Here is a 25,489-nt window from a genome sequence, read left to right as displayed (position 1 = left end):
GGTAGGGGTGTGCCTGCTGGTGAAGGGTCTGGTGGTGCAGTGGTAGGGGTGTGCCTGTTGGTGAAGGGTCTGGTGGTGCAGTGGTAGGGGTGTGCCTGCTGGTGAAGGGTCTGGTGGTGCAGTGGTAGGAGGGTGCCTGCTGGTGAAGGGTCTGGTGGTGCAGTGGTAGGGGTGTGCCTGCTGGTGAAGGGTCTGGTGGTGCAGTGGTAGGGGTGTGCCTGCTGGTGAAGGGTCTGGTGGTGCAGTGGTGGGGGTGTGCCTGTTGGTGAAGGGTCTGGTGGTGCAGTGGTAGGGGTGTGCCTGCTGGTGAAGGGTCTGGTGGTGCAGTGGTGGGGGTGTGCCTGTTGTTGACGGGTCTGCTGGTGCAGTGGTTGGGGTGTGCCTGTTGGTGAAGGGTCTGGTGGTGCAGTGGTAGGGGTGTGTCTATTGGTGTAGGGTCTGGTGGTGCAGTGGTAGGGGTGTGCCTGCTGGTGACGGGTCTGGTGTTGCAGTGGTAGGGGTGTGCCTGCTGGTGTAGGGTCTGGTGGTGCAGTGGTAGGGGTGTGCCTGTTGGTGTAGGGTCTGGTGGTGAAGTGGTAGGAGCTGTGCCTGCTGGTGAAGGGTCTGGTGGTGCAGTGGTAGGGGTGTGCCTGCTGGTGACGGGTCTGGTGGTGCAGTGGTAGGGGTGTGCCTGCTGGTGAAGGGTCTGGTGGTGCAGTGGTAGGGGTGTGCCTGTTGGTGACGGGTCTGGTGGTGCAGTGGTAGGGGTGTGCCTGCTGGTGACGGCTCTGGTGATGCAGTGGTAGGGGTGTGCCTGTTGGTGAAGGGTCTGGTGGTGCAGTGCTAGGGGTGTGCCTGTTGGTGACGGGTCTGGTGGTGCAGTGGTAGGGGTGTGCCTGCTGGTGACGGGTCTGGTGGTGCAGTGGTAGGGGTGTGCCTGTTGGTGAAGGGACAGGAGGTGCAGTGGTGGGGGTGTGCCTGTTGGTGACAGGTCTGCTGGTGCAGTGGTAGGGGTGTGTCTGTTGGTGAAGGGTCTGCTGGTTCAGTGGTTGGGGTGTGCCTGTTGGTGAAGGGTCTGGTGGTGCAGTGGTAGGGGTGTGCCTGCTGGTGAAGGGTCTGGTGGTGCAGTGGTAGGGGTGTGCCTGCTGGTGAAGGGTCTGCTGGTGCAGTGGTAGGGGTGTGCCTGCTGGTGAAGGGTCTGGTGGTGCAGTGGTAGGGGGTGTGCCTGCCTGTGAAGGGTCTGGTGGTGCAGTGGTGGTGGTGTGCCTGTTGGTGATGGGTCTGGTGGTGCAGTGGTAGGGGGAGTGCCTGCTGGTGAAGGGTCTGGTGGTGCAGTGGTAGGGGTGTGCCTGTTGGTGAAGGGTCTGCTGGTGCAGTGGTTGTAGTGTGCCTGTTGGTGAAGGGTCTGCTGGTGCAGTGGTAGGGGTGTGTCTATTGGTGTAGGGTCTGGTGGTGCAGTGGTCGGGGTGTGCCTGCTGGTGACGGGTCTGGTCGTGTGTGGTAGGGGTGTGCCTGCTGGTGAAGGGTCTGGTGGTGCAGTGGTAGGGGTGTGCCTGCTGGTGAAGGGTCTGGTGGTGCAGTGATAGGGGTGTGCCTGTTGGTGAAGGGTCTGGTGATGCAGTGGTAGGGGTGTGCCTGCTGGTGATGGGTCTGGTGGTGTGTGGTAGCTGTGTGCCTGCTGGTGACAGGTCTGGTGGTGCAGTGGTAGGGGTGTGCCTGCTGGTGAAGGGTCTGGTGGTGCAGTGGTAGGGGTGTGCCTGCTGGTGAAGGGTCTGGTGGTGAAGTGGTAGGGGCTGTGCCTGCTGGTGAAGGGTCTGGTGGTGCAGTGGTAGGGGTGTGCCTGCTGGTGAAGGGTCTGGTGGTGCAGTGGTAGGGGTGTGCCTGTTGGTGAAGGGTCTGGTGGTGCAGTGGTGGGGGTGTGCCTGTTGGTGAAGGGTCTGGTGGTGCAGTGGTAGGGGGTGTGCCTGCTGGTGAAGGGTCTGGTGGTGCAGTGGTGGGGGTGTGCCTGTTGGTGAAGGGTCTGCTGGTGCAGTGGTTGGGGTGTGCCTGTTGGTGAAGGGTCTGGTGGTGCAGTGGTAGGGGTGTGCCTGTTGGTGAAGGGTCTGGTGGTGCAGTGGTAGGGGTGTGCCTGTTGGTGAAGGGTCTGGTGGTGCAGTGGTAGGGGTGTGTCTATTGGTGTAGGGTCTGGTGGTGCAGTGGTAGAGGTGTGCCTGTTGGTGGAGGGTCTGGTGGTGCAGTGGTAGGGGTGTGCCTGCTGGTGACGGGTCTGGTGGTGCAGTGGTAGGGGTGTGCCTGCTGGTGACGGGTCTGGTGGTACAGTGGTAGGGGGTGTGCCTGCTGGTGAAGGGTCTGGTGGTGCAGTGGTGGGGGTGTGCCTGTTGGTGAAGGGTCTGCTGGTGCAGTGGTTGGGGTGTGCCTGTTGGTGAAGGGTCTGGTGGTGCAGTGGTAGGGGTGTGCCTGTTGGTGAAGGGTCTGGTGGTGCAGTGGTAGGGGTGTGCCTGTTGGTGAAGGGTCTGGTGGTGCAGTGATAGGGGGTGTGCCTGTTGGTGAAGGGTCTGGTGGTGCAGTGGTAGGGGATGTGCCTGTTGGTGAAGGGTCTGGTGGTGCAGTGGTAGGGGGTGTGCCTGTTGGTGAAGGGTCTGGTGGTGCAGTGGTAGAGGTGTGCCTGTTGGTGGAGGGTCTGGTGGTGCAGTGGTAGAGGTGTGCCTGTTGGTGGAGGGTCTGGTGGTGCAGTGGTAGGGGTGTGCCTGTTGGTGAAGGGTCTGGTGGTGCAGTGGTAGAGGTGTGCCTGTTGGTGGAGGGTCTGGTGGTGCAGTGGTAGGGGTGTGCCTGTTGGTGAAGGGTCTGGTAGTGCAGTGGTAGGGGTGTGCCTGTTGGTGAAGGGTCTGGTGGTGCAGTGGTAGGGGTGTGCCTGCTGGTGAAGGGTCTGGTGGTGAAGTGGTAGGGGCTGTGCCTGTTGGTGAAGGGTCTGGTGGTGCAGTGGTAGGGGTGTGCCTGCTGGTGAAGGGTCTGGTGGTGCAGTGGTAGGGGTGTGCCTGCTGGTGAAGGGTCTGCTGGTGCAGTGGTAGGGGTGTGCCTGTTGGTGATGGGTCTGGTGGTGCAGTGGTAGGGGTGTGCCTGTTGGTGAAGGGTCTGGTGGTGCAGTGGTAGGGGTGTGCTTGTTGGTGAAGGGTCTGGTGGTGCAGTGGTAGGGGTGTGCCTGTTGGTGAAGGGTCTGGTGGTGCAGTGGTGGGGGTGTGCCTGTTGGTGAAGGGATATGGGCCAAATGTTGGCAAATGGGACTAGAATAGTTTAGGATATCTGGTTGGCATGGACGAGTTGGACCAAAGAATCCATTTCCATGCTGTACCTCTTGATGACTATGTGTGGGAAACATACCCCATTTGTCTGAATGTCCTCAGTAACTCACCAGAGATGGTGATAAAAGAAAGACCGTTCCGATTGTCATCAGAACAGCTCCTCATCCCTGCAGATCTCTGCTGTGACAGATGTGTGGTTTGTCCAATTTTACCGCAGGTCGGGGGAACACTAAGCTTGACATTGCAACACGATCAGGCTGTTCCCAACAAAACATGTGTGAGGTCTTCATTTCATGTGCACTCTAATTACAATGGACACTCCAAGCTTGTTTGGGTTTGGTTAGAACAATGGACATGGAAATATTTTAGGCAGTCAAAGGTTTTGTATTCCAGCAAAAACAAACCACTGCAGTGCTTATTATAATAGCAGAGTAATAGCAGTGTAACTATTCCAACTGTCAAACTTTCTCCTGCCCCTTTAATGGCTGTTTTGGCAATGAGAGGTGGTCACCGTTCTATAGACAGAGGATCACAACTCCAGTTGACAAAGATCTGGCTCATATCCAGAGAGAAATGCTAGTGTTTATAGCTTCACAGGACACGACTTGACAAGAATTGATTATGTCGACAATCTCAGCCACAAACAACAACCCTATTTCATTCAATTCATGAATGTTTTTTGAAACATCTTCGACTTACATCCAGTTAGCATATTTTGACGCAGCACGACATCCCCATGTGATTTCAATGACAAGAATGAGACCAAATAAAATACCAACATCACAGAAAGAGATGTTGCAACAGGTGACTAAAAATGAGCAGAGGAATGTATAAGGAGCATCTTTAAACATTTAGAACATTAGACTATAAGACAGAGGAGCAGAAATTAGGCCATTCGGCCCATCGAGTCTGCTCCGCCATTTGATCATAGCTGATATGTTTCTCAACCCCATTCTCCCGTTTTCTCTCCGTAACCTTTGATCGTCTTGGAAATCAAGAACTTAGCTATCTCTGACATCAACATACTGAATGACCTGGCCTCCGCAGCCTCGTGTGGCAGTGAATTCCACCGATTCACCACTCTCTGGCAGAAGAAGTTTCACCTTATCTACGTTCTAAAAGGGCTTCCCTTGACTCTAAGACTGTGCCCTCAGGTCCCAGTCTCTCCTCCAATGGAAACATCTTCCCAATGTCCACTCTGTTCAGTATTCTGTAAGTTTCAGTCAGATCCCCCCTCATCCTTCTGAACTCCATTTGAGACTGGTAAAGAGGTGGAAAGGTTTCAGGAGAGGATTTTAAACCAAGGTTACAGCAGCTGAAGGCATGGCTCATGATAGTGGAGGAATTACATTTGGAAATGTGCTGGAGGCCAGAACTGGAACACCACAGAAATCACAAAAGCATGTAGAGATTGTGGCAACTTCACAGTTATGGATGGGTGAGACAAAAGGTGAATTCTGAAGTAAGGATGTGGATCTTAAAATTGATGTGTTGTTAAGTGGAATGCTTTGGTGTGCTAAAGAGTGAGAGGTGACTAAGATTTGGAGCAATTTAAGATGAACACAGCCAGAGCTTTGGAGAAAGGTGGGGAGAAAAATGGGAGGCTAACCAGGAGTGCATCAAGTCTAGAAGTAAGTAAATTGCAGTTGATGGTTTCAATACCTGATGAGCTAAAACAGGGAAGAGTTAAATGATGTGACACAAATGAATACAACTGACCAACCTGTCAATCAAATAAGGAGAAAGTGAGGACTGCAGATGCTGAAGATCAGAGCTGAAAATGTGTTGCTGGAAAAGCGCAGCAGGTCAGGCAGCATCCAAGGAGCAGGAGAATCGACGTTGCTGCGCTTTTCCAGCAACACATTTTCAGCTCTGTCAATCTAATAAATCAGTCAATGGGTGAGCCAGATAGCCATTTCTTCAGCCAGCTTCAAAGGTTTCAACGTATCCATTTTTAGAGTCTTTGATGACACGGCTGAGTAATGGCATCGCGTTATGAATGCTTGGCTGAACTCCAAACCTACTAATGGATTCCATTTAGTGGGGGTATTTATACAGCTGTGAAGAGACATTTAGCTTTGTTTCATTTGCAGTTTTGTGAACTTAACAGAGATGTGATATTTCATTGAATTTACTTTTCAATGCATATGTATTTATTTGGGGAAGGGAAAGTGTTTTTAAGAAGATAAAAGCTTACATTCAATTGCAGTACAAATGCTTGTTATGATTAATGGCTTTATGAGCATTTCAAAGGCTTGCTAGTGTTATTATGGGGCACACTGGTTCTCTAGTGGATACTAGAGTAATGGGTATGGGTGAGGCATTAATATTTTGGATGCAGCATGGGTATTAAAGGGTGGCATGGGGTGAGTGAGGGTGAGGGCTAAGGGTCTGGCTTCTAACAGAATAATGGGAAATGTGGCGGGGACTGGGTGGGGGGAGTAGAGTCATTGAATAACAGTCATCACCTCAATGAATGGCAGTACAGAACCTATTTCCACACCCATCTAGGAATAAATGAACACTGAAACATCAAATCAGTAAAATAGTTAGCTATTTCACAAGAGAGTAAAAAGAAAAGAAAGGGGACTGGGTCACATTGTCGATCTAATAAGACAATGAAAAATAAGAGAGAAGGTTCCCAGTGTCCTGCAGAGAATATAGTGGCTACATTATCAATGACACAAGTCGAATGAAATCGTCAATATGCTTGCCTTCATTGCTTAGTCCTTTGAGTATAGGAGTTGGGACGTCATGTTGAAGTTGTACAGAACATTAGTGAGGCCTCTTCTGGAATACTGTGTCCAGTTCTGCTCGCCCAGTTATAGGAAAAATATCAGGCTGGAGGGGGTTCAGAAGTGATTTACCAGGATGTTGCCGGGTATGGAAGGTGTGAGTTATAGAGAAAAGCCGGACAGGCTGGGACCTTTTTTTCACAGGAGGGTAGAAAGTTAAGAGGTGGCTTTATAGAAGTTTATAAAATAATGAGGGATGTGGATAGAGTTAATGTAAGTTGTCTTTTCTCTTGGATGGGGATTTCAACATGAGAGGGGGTACATTTTTAAACAGAGTGAGGTTTAAGAAAGACACGGGGGCAACTTTTTTACATAGAGGGTGGTTTGCGTGTGAAATGAACTTCCTGAGGAAGTGGTGGATGTGAGTACAAATGGAACATTTAAAAGATGTTTGGGTATGTACAGGAATAGGAAAGATTTGGAGGGATATCGGCCAGAGCAGGCAGGTGGGACTAGTTTGGTTTGGGATTACATTTGGCATGGTTTGGTTGGACGGAGGGGTCTGTTTCTGTGCTGTATGGCTCTATGACATGGTAAATGGGACAGATCAGTTGTCACTTTAAGAATGTCATGACTATTTTCATTTAAGTTCCTGTCTCTGGAATATACAAGAAGTTGAAAAGTTTGATCCGGCTCCAAAAGCAAAGCTAGCAGAGAGTGATATAAGCCTCAAGATAGATGGTAGTAGCTGTTCATCACTGAGAGTGCATGAAGTGACTTACAGTCTTTCCAATTGCTTCAGATCCTGAAAGGCTCCTCTTTCAATTACGTTGATCTGGTTTTCCTCAAGATGTCTGCAACAAAACAAAGGAAATGGTCAGCCGTTGGATCTCCTCTCTCTTTTCACTTGTGTCCCCAAAGTAAGCATAAAGTTTTCACTGAAAACAACAAATGCTGGAGATCACAGCGGGTCAGGCAGCATCCACGGAAAGGCAACAAGCTAACGTTTCAAATTTTGATGACTCTTATCAGAACTCTGATGAAGAGTCATCTCGACTCAAAACATTAGCTTGTTGCCTTTCCATGGATGCTGCCTGACCTGCTGTGATCGCCAGCATTTGTTGTTTTCAGGACAATTTCCAGCATCTGCAATAATTGGCTCTGGTAAAATTTTCACTACTTGTGTAACCGGTGTTATGGACCAGACCAAACACCCTCAAAATATTCAGAAGATAGCCCAGACCCTAACCTTTCCTTATTTTGAAGATAAACGTAAGGAGCTGTGTTCTAATTTGACTAATTTGATTAGTCAAACTGCCAGATTTAAAGCAAAGCACACTTTAATCATCCATTGTAGCTGAAATACAACAAAAGAAAGAAGGAATTGGAATTACTTTACTCTATTAGAAAACGTAAAGGAATAATTGATGCAGTAACTATTACTAATTAACTGTTCCAATATGGTAACATCCTGTAAACACACATTTGGCAAACAAATTTGTTTCGCATGCAACTCTAATAGCAGGAACAGAACCCCTAGCTTTTAGCTGTAAACAAGAGAGAGGAAAATAGCTTTCACTTCTTTAAGACCCCAACAGCAATTGCTGCTGAAAATTAAAAATTAAAAATCCTGGTTCTGTGGGAGCTTGAGCACACCCACTCAGGCTGCTTCTATTGTTCCAATTTTAAAACAAAAAGTTGTCAAAAGTGTTTACTCCAGTGGTTCGGGTAGACAGCTCATGACTTTTGACTTAAAGCCTCTCTTCAAAACAACACAGAACAAAATACATCTCTTAAAGCCTCAGTGTTGTCACGCCTGTGATATTATGCTGTGACAACGCACAGCTCCTGATATAAGAGATTATTCATGACTCCATGCATCATACTCAGCTTGTTCTGAGCAAAACTGGCAGCAATAGCAAGACACTCATGCCCACAACTTTTTGAATGCAAAGTCATTTTTGATTTCAACCTTTTCAATAACCCTCAAGACATTCTCTGACCAAACCTGGCACTTCCATCTGAAAACAACACAATCTTTCATCTTCGAAGGGATATTTGCTGATGAAAGGGTAAATCCCACTGACCACAGACTATTGAGTCTGGGCAATATTTTGATGGAAACAATGAGAGATTATATTTGTATATTGAGAAAAGTAGATTGTATTCCGAATAGCAGGGTTCTGGCTCGGAAAGCATTTTTCACTTTTTGCTCCTGGTGTCAACGCTCAGTGTTCCCTTGTCAGTTCCAGTTAGAGACAAGGTGCCCTGAAAAATATGCCTTGATTCCAACTTGTAATACCATTGGAATGGGAATGCAAATAATGGGACCAATGGTCACTGGGAGCTATATTGAGACTGTGACCTTCTGGACTCAATATTGACTTCAATAGCTTTAGTGCTTGAGCTCCCCCATGTCCTTATCCCAACCTCCACACACTGGGCCTTGTTATCACACAGTCTGCTATTATACACCACTCATGTTAGCCACTAGTGGACCTTATTAACAGCTATTCACTCTCCTAGCCAGATCATTCTTTACTCCTTTGTCTATCTAACTGCTCGTCTCTCTCTCTCTCTCGCTCTCTCTCTCTCTCTCTGTTTGGGTTCTATCCATCATTTACTCCTTACCCTCACCCCCATCCCCATGCCTCCCACCACTCCAGCATCATCTGCGTATAAACCAACATATTCCTAACTACCATCAGTTCTGAGGAAGGGTCACACAACCGTTAACTCTGATTTCTCTCCACGGATGCTGCCGGACCTGCTAAGCTTTTCCAGCAATTTCTGTTTTTGTTTCTGATTTACTTCATCTGCAGTTTTTTTCTGTTTTAATATTAAGAATGTATTGTTAGTTCAACAGAAATGTGCTCCCTTTGCAGAACTATATTAATGCCTGTGATTCAAAGACCCGGAGGAGAGAGAGAGAGAAAAGGAAATTATATCCTGCTCTCCATTCTCTCTCGGCAATTATGCATGATAGTGTTTAATAAAACAACAGTACAAAAGCAATAAATTGATATGGACATTGCTGAGACAGTCATTTTCATTTCCATGGGATAGGAGATGGTCATCCTATTAGTATGAGCTGTGTGCAACAGCCAGAATTAAAGATACAGTATCTAAACCATTGCTCCACCCCATCCTCTCAAGTCAATACTGATATCCCAACTTTACTGGCCATTTTAGAAGGAGGAAGTGAGGACTGCAGATGTTGGAGATCAGAGTCGGAGTTTACTGTGTGTGTCCTACAATCTCAGACTGTCTGTGTCAGAAGGACTCCATCAGCAGCACCATATCAATGTGGCTTTCAATTCATTTTGCAATGATAATCATTACTAACGCGTGTGATTTTGATTTATGTTGTACAACATCCTTTTTCAAAACTCTTGACAACATTCCCTTGAGATCATCACACAAAGATCCTGCACAGAAGCACAGGAGTCACACAGACAACAAGATTATAAGTTTGTATTCTGCTCTCGACTAAATTGTTTCATCTCAACAGATTTTAAAAGATTTGAGAAATACTCCCATCTAAAGCAGAGGCCGAATTATTACTGAGACTCTTGTCGATATTACAGGGCATTTGGTCATAGCTACTGGTGCGTTGACATTGGACATAAAATATTCTTGTCTAACTAATGGCTGGTGTCTTTTCCTTAAGATGGGAGATTTAAAGACTGGGGGATATTTTTAAGGTGAGTTAAAAAGGCCGGGGGCGGGGGGGGGGGTAAATTTTTACACAGAGGGTGGTTTGCATGTGGAATGAATTTCCTGAGGAAATGGTGGGTGTGGGCACAATTGCAACTTTTAAAAGACATTTGGATAAGTACATGGATAGGAAAGGTAGAGAGGGATATGGGCCAGGAGCAGGCAGGTGAGACTGGTTTAGTTTGGGATTATAGTCAACATGGACTGGATGGGCCAAAGGGTCTGTTTCCGTGCTGGATGACTCTATGACTCTATAATCATTTATGGGGACAGCACAAATCAAATGACTTCTCTGCCTAAGTTTCTATTCCAAATTTCCGTTCATTATCTTTTGTTGGAAATTTTGTTGGGTATGCTCAAAACGACAGCTCTTAATGTTAAGATAGTAATGCAAAGGAGCCCACAGAGTCTGATCATAAAATATGGTTTAAGACAGTGACAGGAAATTTGAAAATTTATGAAGAAGCGTGTGAAACAATCTTTATTTGTTGTTTTCGAAGGATTGAATTTAGAACTACCAATTCCATGACATCTCTTACGTCATTACCTCCTCGTTGGTTTCTGTTGTACAATATTAAGTGGCATTGTGCTTTTAATAAAGATCTGCAATAACATTCAGCATGAATACTCTGTGAAAAAGATGGCAATGCATGTAAGCACGGTTAAGTGTGGAAATCGCAAATTGTTGTCAGTGATATCCTGCTCCTCTGCAGGGTGTAATGATGCAGCCTTTTTATCTGAAATAGGTTTTGGCCCAGAAATCAATGATTGATGCTACAGTTTTTTGCACAGTGTTCTTGTTATTACGTGCACTGAAGATGTTATGTTGAATGAGGTGTGACTGAGCTTTTTCTAGGCGACTGAATCATAATTACTGCTGAATAACCACCCTAGCCCTGAAAGACTCCTTTGAGAAATAATTCATGATATTAAAAAAAAAGGATCTGTTGAAAATGTATTTTACTACATAGTTTGATGATATTTTAGCTTCAGCTTCAATCCCATGGACATGTGCCAATCTTTATTTCACTCTCTGTAAAATGATAAAAAGAGGTTAAACAAAAAAGTATTTTTATCAACCTATTCCTTAGAATAAAGAGAAGACCTTTTAGAACAGAAATAAGGAGAAATCTCTTTAGCCGGAGAGTGGTGAATCGATGGAATCCATTGCCACAGAAGATTGTGGATGCCAGGTCATTGAGTATATTGAAGACTGAGACAGATAGATTCTTGAATATCAAGAGATCAAGGGTTACAGGGCGAATGCAGTTGAGAATCGTATCAGCTATGATTGAACGGAGCAGACTCGATGAGCTGAATGGCCTAATTTCGGCTCCTACGTCTTATGGTCTTATTCAAAGTTGCTATTACACGCTCCTGGAACAGGTGAGACTTGAACTCAGTCCTCCTAGTTTAGGGATGTGGACACTACCACTGCACCACAAGATTTAAGAAAGACAAATAGTGTATTTTTACTTTTTGTTTTTTTTGATTCTGAGAATTGCTTACTCCAATTGGCTGCTAACATTACTTGGTGACCTACTGTTGCTGAACAGCAGAAAAGTCCTTGTACTGGATCCAGAATGGCTTTTATTACAGATTAGTAGAAATTGTCATCTCAGAGCTTACTACAGTATATCTTTCTGGACAACTTTCTTCAAGTTCAGCAGCAAGAACTGTTGCCTTGCCTCAGATGCAAAATCCGAGTCAAAAAAAATCTAGGGACTGAAATGCACTGTGAAGATATTGCAAATGTAGTGCAACTTTGTGAGCTACTGATTTTAGTTGTACACAAGCTAAACACAATGCCTGTAATTCAAACTCTTTTGGAATTGCAGTTTCTAAATAAAAACAATGTTTGTGTGTGCAAACTACAAATAATGCCTTTACTTCAAACTATTTAAGAATTGCAGTTTATAATAAATAGAGCAAAAGTTTGTGTATCTAAACTATAAATAATGCCTCTACCTCAAACTATTTGAGAATTGCAGTTTATAATAAGTAACAAAAATTAGACAACATATTGCACGTGATTTCCCAACATTTGGGTATATTAAACAATACTAATTCAGTAAGTGAACTGAGATGATGAAATAATGGTATACATAAGGCATGCTGGGAGGATCCAGCTGGTCTGGATAATCAGTCAATGCTAATGCACCGAAAAATTGCATTTGATGAAAGACACCATTCCGTCAGGAGTTGCAAAACATTGTTTGCAAGTTACTAAATTTCCTATACATCAAAAGCAGAAGCACTATTAGCAGCTCTCTGCTGAGACTACATGATATTGTGAGTTACTACACAGCCCATGCATTCCTGGGGCTTTGGCTCGTATTCAGACAAGACAAAATATGCGAAGACCTCTCACTGATGACTGATGAAGACATTAGGCAACATGTGTTTCAGCTATCTTAGCACAGGCCCTGCAAGCACCAAACAAATCTCTGCTCCCCTAATGGCACAAAGAATTTGGGGAGAAAAGGACAGAATAAAAGCAGGCTGTTGTGTTTTTTATTGGTCATTTACAACTTTTTGCAAGGAGTCTCAGACACGGGTTGGAATTTACTTACAAAACCCGGAGATTCTTCAGCCCAACAAAGTCCATCTTTGAAATCCGTGTGATGTTGTTCTTGTCCAGATCACTGTGAAATAAAGAAGACCGATTGATAAGAGGCTTTTGTATGGGGTTAGCATTGGCATAAGTGACTCCAAACAACAGAAGTTCACCAAATGCAAAACAATTTTAGCATCAAAATATATTATTGAGCCTCCTAAGCATGCTGTTACAGCTTCATTTAATATGTCAGATATGGGCACAAAGATATTTTCCCATTAAATATCTTCACAGTTTACCTCCAATTTATGCCAAGAGCTATGATTACCTCTAGATCTTTATTCAGCTCAACCAACAGCTCAATCACCTTAGAGACTTATTCATTCAGCTCACTGCTGCCCACATTTGGTTTGGAATTATGATCTTTGACAATATTTCCACATGAATGGAAAGCAACAAAAGCTTGGCCCTGTGAAAAAATTGGCCATAGATTTATCAGGAGTCCATACACGTACCACCCTCTGTGTGAAAAAAGTTGCCCCTTAGGTCTCTTTTATATCTTGAACCAATTTCAACCGTCAGTGTTTAATATGCCGTAAGTTACAAAAGAGCAAACATCTGCTAAACGTGGTTACAACAGCTTGATCAATGCTGAAGCTTAGTTGGTGTCCATCCAAGGTTTACTCACAGATTATGAACTATTCCATTGAAATTCTACCTAGGGACTCACTGCCAACCATCTATTATCCTGCAACTAATGGAAGGAGCAAAGGGAGGATGGGCTCAGCCAGGATTGAGGAGGATCATTTTGATTAAAGTGTGTGGCTATTGCTCTGTAACTGCATTCAACTCTTAAGCCCATCTCTTATCTACAGCTCCATTGCATTGGCACTTTATGGCTCCTCATGATATGGATAGTCTCTTGGGTCTTGTATTTGTCTGCCTTAGCTGAGTCCATTGTAGCAACGATGCTGATAATTCCCCACCTTTTCAAGGGTAGGAGTGGGACCTTCACACATCAGAAAGCAAACCTACTCTCAAAGAAGAAGGATTTTGTTGGCCATTCCTATCTTTTAAGAAATCTCACCTTTGTTTGAATCAAAGCATTCAGCCTCGCCTCTGAGTCAGGAGGTTATGGGTTCAAGTCCGACCCCAGAGAGAAATAATTTAAACTGAAGCTTCTCTGTGTCACATTGTTGTACTACCATTTGGGTGAGACGTTAAACCATGGCTCTATTTTGTTCCTTTAATTGAATAGAAAAGATCCCTTCCCACAATTCAAAGAAGGTTTGGGAGGTCTTACTCATGTCTTGGGTAATATTTTTCTTCCAACTGCCAGGAGGGGTATGGATAGGATAAATAGACAAAGTCTTTTACCTGGGTTGGGGGAGTCCTGAACTAGAGGGTGTAGGTTTAGGGTGAGTGGGGAAAGATATAAAAGAGACCTAAGGGGCAACTTTTTTCACACAGAGGGTGGTACGTGTATGGAATGAGCTGCCACAGGAGTGGTGGAGGCTGGTACAATTGCAACATTTAAAAAGCATCTGGATGGGTATATGAATAGGAAGGGTTTGGAGTGATACGGGCCGGGTGCTGGCAGGTGGGACTAGATTGGGTTGGGATATCTGGTCGGCATGGACAAGTTGGACCGAAGGGTCTGTTTCTGTGCTGTACATCTCTATGACTCCATGACATCACTGACAATATGGTTGGTGTTACTTTGCTATTTGTGGAATTTTGCTTTGTACAACTTGGCTGGTGGGTTTCATAGAATCCACACAGTGTGGAAGCAGGCCATTTGACTCACTGGTGAAAATGTGTTGCTGGTTAAAGCACAGCAGGTTAGGCAGCATCCAAGGAACAGGAAATTCGACGTTTCGGGCCAGAGCCCTTCATCAGGACTCTACATTTGACTCACTGGGTCCACACTGCTGACTACACTTCAAAAAGAATGACTGGCTTGGCACATCCTGAAGACACCATTGGGTCCACTGAGACACTAGTTCTTTCCTTTTTGCTGTTTTTCCCTAAGTGGATATAAATTCTTTATTTTAACATGCATTTTGTACACTTTACAGAACACCAGCACATCAGTGAAGTCAAACCCAGAGCACTGCCTCACAAAAATACAATTCCAACCACACCAATGTCCATGAAGAGTATTTGAACAGATGGGCAGGCTTTGAAACTTTAGCCACCTAGAAAGACGCATTTGAAATCTGACATTCCTGATTTGCCTCAGTGATCAATTTGATTCCACGAATTGTTCCTGTACCTGCACACAGGTCAACCCCCTCTTGGGTAAACACACACCATGGACTACAAAGGGCTTTAAATGCTCTCAGAAAGCACACTGCAAATTCAACACTGGTTCAATTCCTCACAGTTGGGAATAAAGTTGTCATTCTGCAGTTCGGTCTGGATGCCTCACACCCCAAGTGCCCACCACGTTTCGCTTGGCGGTTTCTGAGGTCCCCCACTGACGGTTCTTGCGGTTAAACAGACCTTTTGAACTGCTCTTTCACATATCAGCAGGTCAAGAAAAGCAGATGGGTATGATCAGCCCAGAACGATCCCGAATTAGCAACAAAGGACCTGTGGTTAAAGAGCTCAAAACAGTCAGAATCTGAGAAGATTGAGGCTTCACTTGCCATTTGTAGCTGGAACTGTGGCACAGATTATTTTTCCAAATGGATCAATGAGACAGCTACCCTGGCTGCAGCCCATTGCACACATGAACTGGGAACTGTTACTAAATGTAAAAAAAAGTGATATAATTCCCCTCCCATGCTCAACTCCCTGACATGAATGAATACTGAAAACATACCATCATGATACTCTTGTTTATTTTTTTAAATTTTAAATCTTTGACATTTTGTGTGGTTGCCACTTAACTGACAGGGTTTAGCTCAGAAGTCTGCGCACAGAATGCATGTTGCAATGGAGAATTTGGTCTATTTTGGGAAATAAAACAACAAGAAAGGAAGAACTCATATTTTGATCACTTCAATCATGACTTCATACCATGGTTGGTTAACTTGTTTTTGCAATCACTACTGTATTTACTTAAATACAGTAGCAAACTCCCTTACCAATCCGGTGTTATGAACCTCGTAGGAAGGCACTGTTGGAACATCATCATTTTTAAACTACACACTAACCTCTCATCTAAGTCTCAGCATCCAACTAGGGAGAGATACATACTTTTTCGAAACAGTTCAGCCCTGAGAGACTCTCCAAGTCATAGAGTCATACAGCACGGAAACAGACCCTTCGGCCCAACCAGTTTAGACAGACCGTGTTCCCAAAGTAAACTAGCCCCGCCTGCCTGGATCTGTCCCATATCCCTCCAAACCTTTCTATTCATGTAAGCAGCCAAATGTCTGTTAAACGTTGGCAACTGTACTTATGTCCATCACTTCCTGAGGAAGATCTTTCCACATGCAAACCATCCTCGGTGTAAAAACGTCCCTCATGTCTTTTTTAAATCACTCTCCTCCACCTTAAAAATGTGTCCCTTAGTCTTGAAACTCCCATCCTCGGGAAAAGACAACTACCATTCAGCCCATCTATAACTCTCATGATTTGATAGACTTCTAAAAGGTCACTTCCCAACCTCCTATCCTCCAATGAAAATGTCCCAGCATACCCAACCTTTCTTTATAATGTAAACCTTCCAGGCTCACCAACATCCTGCTAAATCTCTCCTGAACCCTCTCCAGCTTAATAACATCCTTCCTATAACTCCTCCTACTTGTGTGAAATACCAATGTCATAGCAGAAGATGCGACCTCCTTTGAAATGTGTTCTGGGAAGAATCTCAACCTTTGAAATAGAAGGATAAAGGAATTGGATGTGTACGGCAATCCAGGGAGACAGGAATAAACCTATTTGCTGAATTATGGTCAATCATTTGAAACTTTTAAAAAATGATGGGAACTGAAAAATGTTAATCCAGTTGAGTGTTTGTCACCCTGTAATTTTACTTAAGGAGGTACTCCACCCTGCTTCAATGGGCCATAGTAATAATAATCATAATGTCAGTGGTTGGACCTTAAGTGCAATCCTTTGCCAGTTTTTCTGAACGTGTGCAGTGCTGTGTTGTGGAGGTAATCATGACTGTAAAATCTCAGACTCTGCCTGTCCTATCCTAATTACTTTCTCCCCTGTTGAGAATGTTTTGTGCTCCCTGAATCTTTTTTCTAGGCTCAGTGATTTATGCCAACACCATCCTGGATTCCACCACTTTTAATTCTTTTTAAAGCCTCCTGGCACCACAGTGAAAAGTGTCAGACAAGTTTCAAAGTCTGTCTTGCTGGGAGGTCATGTTGCGGCTGTACAGGGCACTGGTTAGGCCACTATTCGAATACCGCGTGTAATTCTGGTCTCACTGCTACAGGAAGGGTTTGTGGAACTTGAAAGGGTTCAGAAAAGAGGTGTAGGGTGAGAGGGGAAAGATATAAAAGGGACCTAAGTGGCAACTTTTTCACAGAGAGGGTAGTACGTGTATGGAAAGAGCTGCCAGAGGAATTGGTGGAGGCAGGTACAATTACAATTAAAAGGCAGCTGGATGGGTATATGAATAGGAAGGGTTTGGAGGGTTATGGACCAAATGCTGGCAAATGGGACTAGATTAATTTAGGATATCTGGTCGGCATGGGCAAGTTGGACTGGAAGGTCTGTTTCCATGCTGTACATCTCTATTTACAAGGATGTTGCTAGAGTTGGAGTGTTTGAGAGAGAGGGAGAGGTTGAATAATCTGAGACTATTTTCCCTGGAGTGTCTGGGGCTGAGTGTCAGACAGGTTTATGATTACAGTTACCAACCCTGATGCACGTTAACATACAAGACCTTACCATGAAATCGTATATGTCAATTATCTGGAAATCTAAAATTCAGGAATTTAACAGAAAATCTAGTGTCTTCAAACAGGTTCCACCGGTCAGCAATGTGTCAAATGCATGATTACTTGCTCTCATCCAGTTATGTTCAATGTCCTATGTTGAGCGTTGAACTCTGTATTACTTGTAGCCTTATAGAGGTTTATAAAAACATGAAGGGCATGGATAGGGTAAATGGACAAGGTATTTTCCCTGGTTGGGGGAGTCCAAAACTAGAGAGGTATAGGTTTAGGGTGAGAGGGGAAACATTTACAAAGGACCTAAGGGGCAACTTTTTCACACAGAGGATGGTGTATGTATGGAATGAGCTGCCAGAGGAAGTGGTGGAAGCTGGTACAATTGCAACATTTAAAAGGTATCTGGATGGGTATATGGATGGGAAGGGTTTAGAGGGATACGGGCCGGGTGCTGGCAAATGGGACTAGATTGGGTTAGGGTAGTCCAAAAAGTGCTTTGACGGTCAAACAGATTTTCAAAATGGACATGAGTCAAAGATGGAGAACGTCAAGAAAAGTGACCAAAAGTTGGATCAAAGAGATCCGATCCTAAAGCGGCATTGAAAGGAGGAGGGGAACGTGCAGGGACAGAGAAGATTAGGGACGGAGTCGGGCTAGGGGAACTGAAGGTATTACCAGCAATAGCTGTTGAGGTGGATGCACAAGAGGTTAGAGCTGGGGCACAGGGCATTACTGGGGGTTCACAGGGGAGGTTCAAGAGTTGGCCAATACCATTGAAGGATTGAAACATGAGGATGGTCATTTTAAACTGGAAGCATTGGGGAGCTAGGTGTTAATACCGATCAACAATGACAGGAATAATAAGTATGGCTGTGGGGCAGACTGTAGGCAGTAGCGTTTTGGATAAGCTGAAGTTTTGCAAATATAGAGACAGGGAGACAGAACGTTGGAACAGTTACACATGGAGATGACAATGAAATTCATGAGTGGATCTGCAGCAGAAGTGAACAATTTTGTAGAGCAGCAAGATTCCAGTCAGATATCTTGTTCGCTTCGACAGCTCGCTGTAGGTTTCTGATCCGGGGGAACCACTCTTCACACGTGTGGAATTAACTTATCCTAGTTAAAAATCACACAACCCCAGGTTATAATCCAAAAGGTTTAATTGGAAGCTAGCTTTCGGAGTGCTGCTCCTTCATCAGGTGGTGAGATTTTTAACTTTGCATACCCCAGTCCAACACCGGCATCTCCAAATCACACATCCTAGGGCAAGTGAAACAAAGACACACACAGGAATTCCTAGAGGCATAGCATTCTAACCAGAACTCCATCAATAAACACATCAATTTAGATCCTATCTACCTTACCTTGAAAAAAAGAACTGGAAATGACATCAACCACCTTAAGAAACCAAGACCTGCAAATAGGGAGGCAGGACATGCCAGCAAACCTTTACCAGAGACGCTCTCTGATGATGTTATGGTGACAAAACATCTGAAAACAAGCCTCCAAGCTCAGTGAGCTAACTTACAGACTTAGTGATAAAGCCTTCATTCCCAAATTACAATGAAATCTCAGATCCTAACTCTACAAATGTAAAATTCTTACCTTTATGTTTAAATCCCTCCAAATGTTATCATACAAACTTCACAAATGCCTTCGGCAAGGCACTGCACTCGTTTTGTAAACAGTCTTGTATTGCTTTTTGCACCCACCATGTAAGTAGAGAACAGATCACTCTGACTGCCATCCCAAATGTTGGCATGGCCTCCAATGTAAGGTGTTTAAGCCAGAAAACTCAACAGTGGTTTCTGAACGTTTTCAGACACAATTCCTAGCTGTACTAGCCCTCTGACTCATCCTGAACTGAAAATGTGTTGCTGGAAAAGTGCAGCAGGTCAGGCAGCATCCAAGGAGCAGGAGAATCGACGTTTCGGGCATGAGCCCTTCTTGAAGAAGGGCTCATGCCCGAAACGTCGATTCTCCTGCTTCTTGGATGCTGCCTGACCTGCTGCGCTTTTCCAGCAACACATTCTCACTCTGATCTCCAGCATCTGCAGTCCTCACTTTCTCCTCTGACTCATCCTAAAACGCAGCACTTGCAGGAAGATCACAACAAATTACAAATGGCATTCAAAGAAAGAAATACTTCTGGCTTTCCTTCCAATTTCATTTTTACAAAATATTTTCAGCACAGAAACCAGTCATCCAGTCCAGCAGGTCTATGTGCCAGAATTTGTGCGGTTTATAAGCACCCCTTCCAATTCTTCATTAAACTTCATCGACATATCCTTCCAATGTTTCCTTCTTCATGTGTTTAGCTAACCTTCCCCTCAGATACATCTTACCTCAAATACTACGATGCAAAAGTATTCCACATTTCAATCTTTCACTGGATAAAGACATTTCTCCTGAATTGCTTTTGGATTTGTTTCTGACTGTCTTATATTTGTAGTCCCTGGTTCTAGTATTGTTTTTTTTATCTGTCTATCTTGTCAAGTTCCTTTATATCGTAAACTTCTACCACATTACCATCCAGCTATCTCCTTCAGAGAAAAATGTCCCTGTTTCGTCAATCTTCCCTGTCAAGTAAAAGCTCTCAGTTTTGCTATCATTCTTGTAATTATTTTGCATCTTTTATATTGCCTGTATATAAAAGAATCATATAGCACGAAAACAAACTCTTCGGCCCAACCTGTCCATGCCAACCATAATCCCAAACTAAGCTCGACCCACCTGCCTGCTGCTGGCCCATACCCCCCCACCCCCCCCAAACCTTTCCTATCCATGAACTTATCCAAATGCCTTTTAAATATGGTAACTGTACCAACATCCATCACTTCCTCTGAAAGTTCATTCCACACACTAACCATTCCACACACAAACCATTCTCAGTGTAAAAAAAAAGCTGCCTCTCATGTCTTTTTAAATCTTCCTGCTCTTACTTTAGAAATGTGTCCCCTAGCCTAAAAGCCCCCACCCTGGTGAAAAGACATCTGCTATTTACCTTATCTATGCCCCTCATGATTTTATAAACATCTATAAGGTCACCCGTCAACCTTCTACATTCCAGTGAAAGAAGACCCAGCCTAACTAGCCTCTCCTTATAATTCAAACCTTCCACTCACAACTACATTGTGGTAAAGCTTTTTTGAACCCCCACCAGCTTAAAAATATCCTTGCTATAACAGGGCGACCAGAACTGGACACAGTCATCCAAAGCAGGCCTCATCAATGTCCTGTATATCCTTAACATGATGTCTCAACTCCTGTAGTCAAAGGTCTGAGCAATGAAGGCTACAGCATGCTAAATACCTTCTTAACCACGCAGTCTCCATGTGATGCAAACGTCAAGGAACTACAAACAAGAACGCCCAGATCTCTGTTCAACAACACTACCCAGCTCTGAGCTATCAGACACGTTTCATGAGGCTTTGGGCCAATGAGGTGGGGAGAATGATTCTGGGCACATTTTAAATGCTCCTCACCAGCCCATTCAGCAAGGTCACTTGCAGGGCACCCCTTCATTCCTCTCTCTCCTCCTCCCCTCTCCAGCCTCAGCAGTGGAGGATAAAATCCAGCCATACCCTCAGGTTTACAGCCAGCTAGACATAGAATCATAGCCCCAATAGTGCAAGATAAAGGCCATTCAGCCCACCAGGTCTGTATAATCCTCTGAAGAGCACCCCAGCCAGATCCATCCCTGAGCCTATTTACGTAACCCACACTTATAATGGCTACCATCCATCAACACTACGGACAATTTAGTATGGCAAATACACCTGATGTGCATATCTTAGAACTGAGGGAGTAAACCAGAGCACCCGGAGAAAACCCATGCAGACACGGGGAGAATATGCAAATACATCATGGACCGTTGCCTGAGGCTGGAATCGAACGCTGGTCCTTGGTGCTGTGAGGCAGCAGTGCTATGAAATACTGTGCCACGCAATAGAGATGCTGTGATGTATCTCAAACCCACATGTTCAGATTAGATTAGATTACAGCGTGGAAACAGGCCCTTCGGCCCAACAAATCTATACCGACCTGCCGAAGCGCAACCCACCCATACCCCTATATTTACCCCTTACCTAACACTACGGGCAATTTAGCATGGCCAATTCACCTGACCCGCACATCTTTGTGACTGTGGGAGGAAACCGGAGCACCCGGAGGAAACCCACGCAGACACGGGGAGAATGTGCAAACTCCACACAGTCAGTCGCCCGAGGCGGGAATTGAACCCGGGTCTCTGGCGCTGTGAGGCAGCAGTGCTAACCACTGTGCCACCGTGCCACCCACACCACTGTGCCACTGTGCCGTCAGACTTCAGTCTTCCGTGTACTATGCAGTACCATATTAAAGGAATTTTAGAAATTGTAGGAAGGATACTAATAAGATGGAGAGGACTCAAAAGACATTTACAAGGATATTGCCGGGTTTGGAAGGTTATAAAGAAAGGCAGAATAGACTGGGACATTGTTCACTGGCGTGTAGGAGGATGAGAGGTGCCCTTATGGAAGTTTATGAAGAATGAGATGGAGAGATAGAGTTGTTGGTAGTTGTCTTTCTCCCAAGATGGGATTTTCAAGACTAGGCACATTTTTAAATTGAGAGGAGAGAAATTTTAAAAAGACATAAGAGGCAATTTTTTTACACAGAGAAGGGTTTGTGTGTGGAATGTACATCCTAAGGAAGTGGTGGATGCGGGTGGAATTGCAACATTTAAAAAAGCATTTGTATAAACCCAGGGATAGGAAAGGTTTGGAGGCACATGGGCCAGGAGCAGGCAGGTGGGACTAGTTTAGTTTGGGATTATGGTGGGTACGAATCGGTTGGACTGAAGGGTCTGTTTCCGTGCTGTATGACTCAATGACTCGATAACTTCCATTGCAATTACCTTATCTGTCTTTTGTGTTCCTTTTTTCACAATATTCAGTGAGTTTGATTAAGTGGTACATGCTCTTTCAGAATCAATGTTGACTGCACATTATTATTTTATCAGCTGCTGAATGTTTTGCTGTTGTGTCTTTCATTTAGGATTATTGGTACAGTGTGTAACTGCACTGAATGAAGAGCCATTGCTCAGGTAACACCATGACTTGTAGAACTAGGTGGAAATCAGTGTTCCATCTTTCCCTCTCTAGTACCTACAAATTGTGTCTGACAGCTGACTTGCAGATGACAATGAAATCGCTGCTGGTATAGGGCAGGGGCATTTTAACAACAGCCATTACCAATATCTCCATCGTCATATTCAGACAAAGGGTTGCACTGTCTCGTGTCACAACAGAAAGATTACCACATGGTTCCAGTTTTATGGGGATGGATTTCAGCAATCCCCAAACCCATCCCAATTCTAACTCTGTCCAGGTAGGTGAGAAATTTGAATGAGTTGAATGAGAATGCTGCTCCCATGCCACAATTCCTGAAACACTCCTTGGCGGGGGAAGGAGGTTAACAAAGACGATGTCCAAAACACCTGACAATGTCAAAGTTTGGGCTGACAAGTGGCAAATAACATTACCAGCACACAAGAGCCACGCAATGGACATCTCCAACAAGAGGGAATCCAGACACAGCCCCTTGACTTTCACTGGCCATTACTGAATACTCCAGAATGAAAATCCTGGGGTTACCACTGACCAGAAACTGAACTGGGCTAGCTATGTAAATACAGTAGTTACAACAGTAGGTCAGAAACCATGGAGCCTGCAGCAAGTAATCCACCTCCTGACTCCCCAAAGCCTGTTCACATCTACAAGGCACAAGAATGATCCTACTAACTTTGATATTGCCTAGCGCCCACCTTGTGTGACATAACTTGTATGCCACTACCTAAGTGTTTGTTTTTCATCCTCTGACCTTGCTTATTATGATCAGCCTGTACCGCTCATAAACAAAGCTTCTCATTGTACCTTGATACACATGACAATAAATAAATGAAATCAAGTCAAATCAATTCAGGAGTGTGATGAAATGCTCCCCACAGCTCCAACAAGACTTAAGAAGCTTGACACTATCCTGGACAAAGCAGCCCGCTTCATTGGCACTACAGCCACTCCTTCCACCACCGACGCTCAGCAGCAGCAGTGTGTACCATCTACAAGGTGCACTGCAGAAATTCACCAAAGGTCCTCAGACAGCGCCTTCCAAACCCATCACAAACAAAAGCAGAAGTTGCTTAAAAAGCTGAGTGGGTATGACAGCAGAACTGAGGAAGGGTCACCGGACCTGAAATGTCAACTTTGATTTCTCTGCATCGATGTTGTGCTTTTCCAGCAACTTCTGCTTTTGTTTCTGATTTACAGCACCCGCGGTTCTTCCAGTTTTTACTTTCCATACCCACGACCGCTTCCATCGAGAAGGACAAGGGCAGCGGATACATGGGGACACCATCATCAGCAAGTTCCATTCTAAGACACATACCATCCTGACTTGGAAATATATCGACGTTCCTTCAGTGTCATTGGGTCAAAATCCTGAAACTCCGTCCCAAAATGCATTGTGGGTGTACTTACACAAATTGGATTAGAGTGGTGCAAGAAGACATTGCCACCATCACCACCTTCTTGAGGACAAGTAAGGTTGGGCAATAAATGCTGGCCCAGTCAGCCGTGGCTACATCCCATGAATAAGAAAAAAGACGAGGCAGTGTTTGAACTTTAAGACCTGAGTCAATAAATTACTTTAAAAATTATCACAATGCCAATTTAATTCACAGGTGGGGGCATTGCTGGTTAGGTCGTCATTTCTTACTCACCCCTAATTGTTGAGAGTCAACCCCATTGCTGTGGGTCTGGAGTCACATGTAGGCCCAGACCAGGCAAGGATGGCAATTTCCTTCCGTTAGGGACACCGGTGACCCAGATGGGCTTTTCCTGACCAGGAGACAGTGAGGACTGCAGATGCTGTAAGTTAGAGTCAATAGATGCGAAGCTGGAAGAGCACAGCGGGTCAGACAGCATCCGTGAGGCAGAAAAGGCAATATTTCAGACTGAAAACTGGCAGTCCTGATGAAGGGTTTTAGCCTGAAATGTTGTCTTTCCTGCTCCTTGGATGCTGTCTGGCCTGCTGGGTTTTTCCTGGCAACGACAATGGATTCATGACCATCATTAGACTCTTAATTCCAGATGTTCATTGAATTCAAATTCCACCGTCTGCCATGGCCGGATTCCAATCGAGGCCATCAAAACATTTACCTGGGTCTCCTGATTAACAGCCCAGTGATAATTTGACTAGGCCATTGCTTATCACAATAGTTAACAATATAAACTAAAGCACGGTTTATCAATGACACTAAAAGTCAGAATGATTTCAAGTTTATGCCTATCGCAGAAAATAATCAATGGTAATTGTTTTTTTCTTATCTTTTAAGTCATCTAGGGAGATAAGAGGTACCTTTAGAGTGTGATTCTACTCTCCTGTCTATGACTGAACAAGAAATATGTTTATTTTGTGCACATCATTAGTGAAAATTAATGGGTATAGATTCAAGTGTTGTGGTAAGAAGTTCAAAGGAGATGATAACATTTGATAACTCATTGCAGGAAGGAAATGTTTTGTCAAGTGTAAGGGAATTAGGGGGAGGAACATGCCCATGAATACCACGCTTTATGATGTCTGGGCGCTGATCCATTGAAGTTACACCGTTCATGAGGAAGTCACAACATCACAACCTCTCAAAAACCAAGCAAAGCAAATGAAAATGAACATGACTGGTATTAATGCATTTTGTTTCTGTTTGCATTTACAGTGTTTGAACAGTGAATACAGGGAAAAATAATTAAACAACACCTTGCTGCATCAAAATAGCTCAAACAACTTCCACAAAGAGAAAGACTTGTATCCGTATAGCACGTTTATTGTCATGAAATGTCTCACCAAGGGGCATTACAGAACAATATCACAGAGACTCAAAGAGAGAAATTACGGCAGATTTGGTTAAAGAGAATCATAGAATCCCTACAGTGTGGAAGTAGGCCATTCAACCCATCAAACCATACTAACCCTCTGAAGGGCATCCAACCAAGCCCGCACTGTCCTTTGCAACCCTGCATTTCCCATGGCAAACCTACACAGCCTGCATGACCCTGGACACTATGAGAAATTTAGCATGGCCAATCCACCCTAACCTGCACATCTTTGGACCCTGACAGAGAACGAGAGAGAGAGAGACAGAGAGAGAGAGAAAGGAAAGATATTTAAATAGGGAACTCCTGAGTTCGGGGACATCAAAGGTGGAGTGATTAAAATCAAGGTTGAGACTAGGATTAAAGGAGTGAAAATATCTGAGGGAGGACATTTCAGAGATAGGGAGAGATGAGGCCAAGTGGGATTGGA

The 25,489-nt window shown here is 44.5% G+C and overlaps 1 protein-coding gene across 2 annotated transcripts in view; it reads right to left on the bottom strand.

Moving 5' to 3' along the window:
• LOC132823328 (slit homolog 3 protein-like) overlaps nt 1-25,489 on the bottom strand; it is a 699,246-nt gene that overhangs the window by 639,752 nt on the left and 34,005 nt on the right. For both annotated transcript variants that reach the window (XM_060837019.1, XM_060837020.1), the window contains exons 3-4: nt 12,304-12,375; nt 6,796-6,867 (exon numbers count right to left, since the gene is read on the bottom strand). In XM_060837019.1, the coding sequence (XP_060693002.1) occupies nt 6,796-6,867; nt 12,304-12,375 (144 nt within the window). The remainder of the gene's footprint in view (nt 1-6,795; nt 6,868-12,303; nt 12,376-25,489) is intronic.

Source organism: Hemiscyllium ocellatum, chromosome 16 (assembly GCF_020745735.1).
Source record: "Hemiscyllium ocellatum isolate sHemOce1 chromosome 16, sHemOce1.pat.X.cur, whole genome shotgun sequence".
NCBI classification, from domain to species: domain Eukaryota; kingdom Metazoa; phylum Chordata; class Chondrichthyes; order Orectolobiformes; family Hemiscylliidae; genus Hemiscyllium; species Hemiscyllium ocellatum.
This window is presented reverse-complemented; position numbering and strand designations above follow the sequence as displayed.